The 8,814-nt window shown below is 59.8% G+C and overlaps 1 protein-coding gene across 2 annotated transcripts in view; it reads right to left on the reverse strand.

Annotated features, from left to right (window-relative positions):
- Positions 1-7,620, reverse strand: part of LOC144945281 (reticulon-4 receptor-like 2) — a 32,286-nt gene extending 24,666 nt beyond the window's left edge. The window contains exon 1 of one of the 2 annotated variants that reach the window (XM_078873672.1): positions 6,204-7,620. In XM_078873672.1, coding sequence (XP_078729798.1) covers positions 6,204-6,276 — 73 coding nt within the window. In that variant the 5' untranslated portion in view covers positions 6,277-7,620. Of the gene's footprint in view, positions 1-1,434; positions 1,560-6,203 lie in introns of those variants that run through there. The other variant, XM_078873673.1, reaches the window with a different exon arrangement.
- Positions 7,621-8,814: the final 1,194 nt, after the last annotated feature.

Genomic DNA, 8,814 nt, shown 5'->3' on the forward strand with positions numbered 1-8,814 from the left:
GGCGGTAACAAGGGCGTCGCGTGATCCCTGTGAATACGTTATGTTAAGTATCATACGTGCACAATAACAATTCCCTCCTGCCCGTCAATATCGCTCGTTCTCCGTCTCTCGTCTTTTGTTGTTTTTGTTGTTTTGCTCGCTACGTGCAGCGTCACCCACGAAGCGATTTTGTGCGCAAGGACAAGAACACCGCGCCTGGCGACAGACGTGGCAGAAGTCTCCCACGCCGCCCGCCGCTCGTGGTCGAGGCTTTGTCTGGCGCGTTCGTGACACCACACTTTTGAAAAACTATGAAAACACACGCAACAAATTTGAGCGCTGCGTGCAATTTCCATTGTTCTGTTTCATTGTTCTACCCCGCACGCATTGTACTCGTGCAAGGGTGGAATGGTGAGTGGCGCGGTTGGTTAGCGTATTGGGGATATGATATACGGGTGTTCGAAAAGTATGGACCCGATTTGAAATCGCTATATCTCTGCAACCACGAACCGCCCATGAATGAAACTCTTACCACTTGAAAGGGCGGGGCATAGAGTTTCAAATGAGTACCGCTATATGCCTCTCCCAGCGCACAAACAGCCCCTAGCCTCAGTCATTCGCAAGACAACACAGCCTCAACGTTGAATAGGTCGCTGGACCCCAAGACTTGGCGCTAAACTCTTGGCCCCCAAGATCACCCCCAGACATCACGACACCCTGCGACTTTTTCTTGTGGGGATACGTCAAAGACCGTGTTTTTGTGCCACCATTAGCGACTCATCTGGTGACCTCAAAAACAGAATAACGGCGGCGGTGACTTCAGTGGAAGAAGACACTTTGAGAGGCGTTTTGGACGAATGCAACTATCGTCTCGATGCTGTCCGTACAGCACGTGGAGGGCACATAGAGCATTTATAAAATGGTTAGTAAAACTTGATAACTCATGAAACCGTTTGTAACTTTTAGTGTAATTGTAACACGTTGCCATCGTGAAATATACTGCTTTGAAATTGGGTCAATCTATTTCAACATCCCTGTATATATCCCCGGCGACTCGAGCTCCGTATTCCACCAGGCCACGGCGAACATCATTGTCCGCGAAGCACCAGTTGGCCGTGAACATTTAATTCGGATGACGTCCGAAATTTTCAGACGATAGTCGAAAAATGCGCTCGGCGCACACTGACCAGCGCGGTGAAGTATGGTCAAACGACTACAACAACAACAACAACCACCCCTCCATGACCGAGATGCGTGGAGAGGCCTTCATCTAGCAGTGGATTGATGAAGGGCCGCGCATTAGCCCGCACTATTGTTGCATCGCAACACGCCGGCTCCCCCTTTCAAAGAGAGATTCGTGGTCTCGACGGACTGCCGCCGCGTGCTTCAGATGACAGGCGTGGACGCTTGCGAATGAACAAACAAATCAGAGGCTTTGGACCGCGGGTCACCAACCGTAGGCGCTTGCCAGGTGCTGTAGGTTGCGGTGGCTGCCGGGGCTATACGTGAGCAGGAGATGGCAGTGTGCTGAGTGTCACTCCTTTCGGTCCGCAGATTACCGCACACGCGAATCCCGAAGCTCGTTAATGGAATTGGCCAAAACGTCGTTGCAAGACCCCCTCCCTCCCCCCGCCCTGAAAGAGGAGAGAGTCGAGGGACTCCGGAGTAGCACTGGAATGACCTGCATTGGATAGCCCTTCACAGGACCGCTGGGGCAAGTGCTGTTAGCGAGCACCTATTAAGGTGGGCACGACGCACGAAGCGGGGACGGGAAGAGGCTGCGTTGGGGGTGGGGGGGTGCAGAGAGCGCCACGTCTCCCCTGCTCTGATGGGTTACACGCAGCGCCAGCTGCTCATTTAAAGGCTGAGTCTACCTAAGGGGAAGCCCACGGCCGCTTCTGAAAGCACTCGACGTTGATGCTTTTGCCGTCCGTGGGAAGCAAATCGCAGGTGGCAGGCACGGGGGGTGGGGGGGGGTCTGTAGCGCGTTGCGCTAACCGCTGCGCCGCCGCTCCTCACACGTGACGTGCAGCAACTCCGTTCAGCACCCCCCCCCGCCCCACACGTGACGTGCAGCAACTCCGTTCAGCCCCCCCCCCACACACACGTAGCGTGCAGCAACTCCGTTCAGCACCCCCCCACCGCCCCACACGTGACGTGCAGCAACTCCGTTCAGCCCCCCCCCCCACACACACGTGACGTGCAGCAACTCCGTTCAGCCCCCCCCCCCACACACACGTGACATGCAGCAACTCCGTTCAGCCCCCCCCCCCACACACACGTGACGTGCAGCAACTCCGTTCAGCTCCCCCCCCACACACACGTGACATGCAGCAACTCCGTTCAGCCCCCCCCCCACACACACGTAGCGTGCAGCAACTCCGTTCAGCCCCCCCCCCCCACACACACATGACGTGCAGCAACTCCGTTCAGCCCCCCCCCACACACACGTGATGTGCAGCAACTCCGTTCAGCCCCCCCCTCCCACACACGTCACGTGCAGCAACTCCGTTCAGCCCCCCCCCCCCACACACACGTGACGTGCAGCAACTCCGTTCAGCCCCCCCCCCCACACACACGTGATGTGCAGCAACTCCGTTCAGCCCCCCTCCCACACACGTCACGTGCAGCAACTCCGTTCAGCCCCCCCCCCCACACACACATGACGTGCAGCAACTCCGTTCAGCCCCCCCCCCCCCACACACACACGTGACGTGCAGCAACTCCGTTCAGCCCCCCCCCCCACACACACGTGATGTACAGCAACTCCGTTCAGCCCCCCCCCCCCCACACACACGTGACGTGCAGCAACTCCGTTCAGCTCCCCCCCCCACACACACGTGACGTGCAGCAACTCCTTTCAGCTCCCCCCCACACACACGTGACATGCAGCAACTCCGTTCAGCCCCCCCCCCACACACACGTAGCGTGCAGCAACTCCGTTCAGCCCCCCCCCCCACACACACGTGATGTACAGCAACTCCGTTCAGCCCCCCCCCCACACACACGTGACGTGCAGCAACTCCGTTCAGCTCCCCCCCCCCCACACACACGTGACGTGCAGCAACTCCGTTCAGCTCCCCCCCCACTCACACGTGACGTGCAGCAACTCCGTTCAGCTCCCCCCCCACACACACGTGATGTACAGCAACTCCGTTCAGCCCCCCCCCCCCCCACACACACGTGACATGCAGCAACTCCGTTCAGCTCCCCCCCCACACACACGTGACATGCAGCAACTCCGTTCAGCTCCCCCCCCCACACACACGTGATGTGCAGCAACTCCGTTCAGCTCCCCCCCAACACACACGTGACATGCAGCAACTCCGTTCAGCTCCCCCCCCACACACACGTGATGTGCAGCAACTCCGTTCAGCTCCCCCCCCCACACACACGTCACGTGCAGCAACTCCGTTCAGCCCCCCCCCCCACACACACGTGATGTACAGCAACTCCGTTCAGCCCCCCCCCACACACACGTAACGTGCAGCAACTCCGTTCAGCTCCCCCCCCCCACACACACGTAGCGTGCAGCAACTCAGTTCAGCTCCCCCCCCCCCCACACACGTAGCGTGCAGCAACTCCGTTCAGCTCCCCCCCCCACACACACGTAGCGTGCAGCAACTCAGTTCAGCTCCCCCCCCCCACACACACGTAGCGTGCAGCAACTCCGTTCAGCTCCCCCCCCCACACACACGTAGCGTGCAGCAACTCCGTTCAGCTCCCCCCCCCACACACACGTAGCGTGCAGCAACTCAGTTCAGCTCCCCCCCCCACACACACGTAGCGTGCAGCAACTCCGTTCAGCTCCCCCCCCCACACACACGTAGCGTGCAGCAACTCCGTTCAGCTCCCCCCCCCCACACACACGTAGCGTGCAGCAACTCAGTTCAGCTCCCCCCCCCACACACACGTAGCGTGCAGCAACTCCGTTCAGCCCCCCCCCCTCCCACACACGTAGCGTGCAGCAGCTCCATTCAGCTCCCCCTCCCCCACACACACGTAGCGTGCAGCAACTCCGTTCAGCTCCCCCCCCCACACACACGTAGCGTGCAGCAACTCCGATCAGCCCCCCCACACACACACGTAGCGTGCAGCAACTCCGATCAGCCCCCCCCCACACACACGTAACGTGCAGCAACTCCGTTCAGCTCCCCCCCCCCCCACACACACATAACGTGCAGCAACTCCGTTCAGCTCCCCCCCCCCACACACGTAGCGTGCAGCAACTCCGATCAGCCCCCCCCCCACACACACGTAACGTGCAGCAACTCCGTTCAGCTCCCCCCCCCCCACACACACATAACGTGCAGCAACTCCGTTCAGCCCCCCCCACACACACGTAGCGTGCAGCAACTCCGATCAGCCCCCCCCCACACACACGTAACGTGCAGCAACTCCGTTCAGCTCCCCCCCCCCCCCACACACACATAACGTGCAGCAACTCCGATCAGCCCCCCCCCCCACACACGTAACGTGCAGCAACTCCGTTCAGCCCCCCCCCACACACACGTAGCGTGCAGCAACTCCGTTCAGCCCCCCCCCCCCCCACACACACATAACGTGCAGCAACTCCGTTCAGCCCCCCCCCACACACACGTAGCGTGCAGCAACTCCGTTCAGCCCCCCCCCCACACACACGTAACGTGCAGCAACTCCGATCAGCCCCCCCCCCCCCACACACGTAACGTGCAGCAACTCCGTTCAGCCCCCCCCCCACACACACGTAGCGTGCAGCAACTCCGTTCAGCCCCCCCCCCACACACACGTAACGTGCAGCAACTCCGATCAGCCCCCCCCCCCCACACACGTAACGTGCAGCAACTCCGTTCAGCCCCCCCCCCACACACACGTCACGTGCAGCAACTCCGTTCAGCTCCCCCCCCCCCACACACACACGTCACGTGCAGCAACTCTGTTCAGCCCCCCCACACACGTCACGTGCAGCAACTCCGATCAGCCCCCCCCCCACACACGTCACGTGCAGCAACTCCGTTCAGCCTCCCCCCACACACACGTGACGTGCAGCAACTCCGTTCAGCCCCCCCCCACACACACGTCACGTGCAGCAACTCCGTTCAGCCCCCCCCCCACACACGTCATGTGCAGCAACTCCGTTCAGCCCCCCCCCCCCACACACACACGTCACGTGCAGCAACTCCGATCAGCCAATCGCTCATTCATAGAATCGCCCAAACATGCACGGCGCGGCAGGACCATCGCGAGCAAGAGTCTTGAGACTCAACGAGAGAGACGTCCCGGGGTAAATCATTGCCATGGGTGTCATCATTTTTAATATATATTTTGTTCTACTTCGATGGAAACGCGACCGGGCTTGGTTGGCCCACTGCGCTATGAGGCCGCCCCGTCAGAGTTCGATTCCCGACCACGGCATCAGTGGCGAGTGACCAATACCCCCTTGTCGTCAACAACCCGCACGGACCGGCGCGGTGAAGTATGGTCAAACGACCCACCCCCGCGAAAGACAGGGCTTCAGGCGGACATTTACCCAGCAGTATGTTGACGAAGCCTCGTATAGAGAGTACTCTGTCTCATTATTATTATTACAAAGACTAAGATACCCCGTGTAGTCTATACGGACTGTTGGGGCAAGTGCTTGTAGCGAGCACTTGTGAAGGCCGACACGAAGGACGTAGGGGCTTGGTGTTGCCAGCACCACGCCCGGCCGCCTTTGTCTCTGCAAATCCGATTGTGTTCACACCCTCCCCCTTAGTACAGTCTTCATTTCAGGCTGAGTCGACCTACAGTGGAGATCCATGACCGGTTCAGATAATCACCCCTGCTGTTATTTTGCCGTGGCCGGGAATCGAACTCGGGTCGCCGGGGTTTGTAGCGCAGTGCGCGAAGCGGCACCACGATAACGTCTCGCTCCATTGTTATCGATGAAGGCAAAGATCACCCGTGTAGCCTTTAACAGACTGTTGGGGTAAGTGCTGTTAGCGAGCACTTATGAAGGCCGGAAGAGTGCACGAGGCGGTGCGTGGCCAGCTTCACGCCCGACCGCCTTTGTCTCCACAGTACCGACCTTCACACACACGCACACCGCAGCAGGAATTCATCCAAGGCTAGGATCGACCAACGTGATGGCCCAGGACCGGTTCAAATATAATCGACGCCCGTTATTAGCCGTGAGCGGGGATCGAACTCGGATCATTGGCGGGTTCGTAGCGCAGCGCGCTCACCGCTGCTCACAACTCGATTACCTGCCGTGCTGCTGCTGCTGCCGCTGCCGCTGACGTCGAGTCCCAGGATCGCGTTCACGCGTAGCCGGCTCATCTCAAGTCAGCGTGGGGGGGGTGGGGGTGGATAACACGGGCGAGAAGGCGGTGGGTTGCAGCAAGGCAGCCGAAGGGAACCCGCGGATGAAGCACCCGGGGAGCAGGTCCGGCTGGTGCCCTGGCCGGATCGGGTCGGGTTGGGTCGGCTCGAGACTGATTGTTCATCTGAGGAGGGTTGCGATCTTTCCCGGACTAGTTGGTGATGCGCTCAGCCCTTCCCCGCTGCGCGCGTTTCAAGAGCTTACGTCGGCGGCGAAAGTGGTCGAGGGATGTGATGACAGCGATGCGGCTGACGACGGCGTGACGATGTGACGATGAGGTTTTGTAGACAATGACAACGAAACGAAGCCAACGATCCGCGCGCTAAGGGCGTGAGCGAGTGAGCCACCGGCACCGTGATTCCGCGCGCTCCACCTCGTCTGAGTGAACGTTCTCGCCAAAGCGGAATGGTGAGAGAGGTTCGCCCTTCTCTTAACTTGCGCGCGTTCAATCCTCCTGCTCGGGTGCCGGTCCGGTGGGCTCGTTGGTGGAGGATGAGGAAGAGGTGGAGGAGGTGGCGGTGGTGGTGGGCAACTGTGCCCGTGAACTCTTCATGTGCTGGAGCAATAAGCGGCGCTGATTCGTCGTCATCATCATCATCAATCACCGTCGTCGTCGGAGTAATTGCAGGAGCCCGCAGCCGTCACGAAAGTCCGAGGAAATGAAAAGCGCGACTGCGTCCTCGGCTCGAGTTTCACACCAAGGGCCACGTCGCGCGCCGTGGGGGTTCCGCCGGGCTGCAGACGTCGCCACGCGCGTAACCCGGAGCCAACCCGCGCGTTACCGCAAGAGTCCTCGTGTCAAACAAGCGACGGGAAGATTCACGAAACAAGCAAAAAGCAAGCGAAAGGAGAGGAGAAACACCCCCCACCACCACCACCAACAACAACAACAAAAACGTGTTGTGTTTCCCCAGTCACATTTCCCCGAGCCCAGCCCAGCCCAGCGAGCAGACCCGAGCCAGAGCCGCGGTGCGTTGTCTTGCGCCGCGCAGATATCGGGCACCCGAATCTACAGCTCGTCTCTCCGCCTGCCTTCTTCTTCTTTCGTCGTCGGCAGAAGAAGCAGCGTCGGCCGGAGTGGCATCAGCGGAAGAGCAGTGGCAGCTGCGGCAGAGAAGAAGGAACAGGAGGAAGTAGTGGTGGTGGTCGTGGTCGTGGTGGTGGTGTCTGCGCTCTGAGCTGATACAGTTACTGCACCTGACTGGAGAGAGAGCGCAGCGCTTGAGGCTGCTCCACACAGCAGCGCCCGACCGACAGAGCTCCGGCTCGCAGATTAAACCCAGCGATTGCTGCAGATTCAGACCTCCCCCCCCCTCCTTGCCCCATCGCTCCGCAGCCCCCCACCCTCACCCTACCCTACTCCCTCCCACTCTACCCCCCCCCACCACCTCCCCTCTCCGTGATATTATGAGCCCACAGTCCGGGGCATGGCAATCCTGACTCCACACTCCGCCGCCGTGCCCATAATCGGCTTCTTTGGCATTGGCGCAAGCGTGATTGATTAATCGTTACACCGCCCTGTTGTTGATCTCCTCCTCCTCTTCCTTGCTCCTCTTTATCCTCCTCCCTTGTGTCTGCCCTCCCCCCTCCCCCCTCCCCCCTCCCCCCTCCCCCCTGGCTCTAGCTCCTCTGTATTCTCGAACTCCTCCCCGGTCTCCTCTTTCACCTCCTCATCCAATCTCTTTATCGTCATCCTTTCTCATTTTCTCCTCCTCCGACTCCTTTTTTTGGCCGATTCTTTTTCATCCTCGCTACCCTCCTGCCCCTCCTCCTCCTCCTCCTCTTGCGGTCCTTACACTCTGCTCGTCAGCGCGCTTGTGCGTACGTACACATATATTGCCCTGCTTGTTAGCGTATGTTTATGCGATTTTTTTTCCTCTCCCCCATGCAACATCTCTCTCGCCCTCTGGCTCCCTCCCTCCCTCCCTCTCGCTGTGTGCATGATCTTTGTGTGGCTTCTCGCCGCTAAGGTCACACGCGCTCTCTCCACGCCACGCGCAGGAGCACAGTCGACGCACCACCGAAGCACAAAGACACAGGTCCCCCGTGTAGCCTGTAACAGACTGTTGGGGGCAAGTGCTGTTAGCGAGCGCCTATGAAGGCCGGCACGGCACACGAAGGGGTGGTTGGACAACAGCACGCCGGGCCGTCTTTGTCTCCCTCGTGGCGATGTTTTTTACGCACCGCGCCAGGTACTCATTTGAGGCTGAGTCGGTCACCAGTGTTGGCCGTGAGCGGGAATCGAACTCGGGTCGCCCGGTTCATAGCACAGGGCGCTAACCGCTACACTACCGCTCCCCCTTGCAAGAAACACGCACACACGCGCGCGTGTTGGTCGACTCAGCCTTAAATAATTATGAGCACCTGCTGCTGTGTGTGTGAAGATCGGCACTGCGGGGACACGGGGGACCTTTGTCTTTGTACTGCCTACACCACCCCTTCGTGCACCGTGCCGGCCTTTTTAGGTGCTCGCTAACAGCACTTGCCCCCCTACA

This window comes from Lampetra fluviatilis, chromosome 37 (genome assembly GCF_964198595.1).
Source record: "Lampetra fluviatilis chromosome 37, kcLamFluv1.1, whole genome shotgun sequence".
NCBI classification, from domain to species: domain Eukaryota; kingdom Metazoa; phylum Chordata; class Hyperoartia; order Petromyzontiformes; family Petromyzontidae; genus Lampetra; species Lampetra fluviatilis.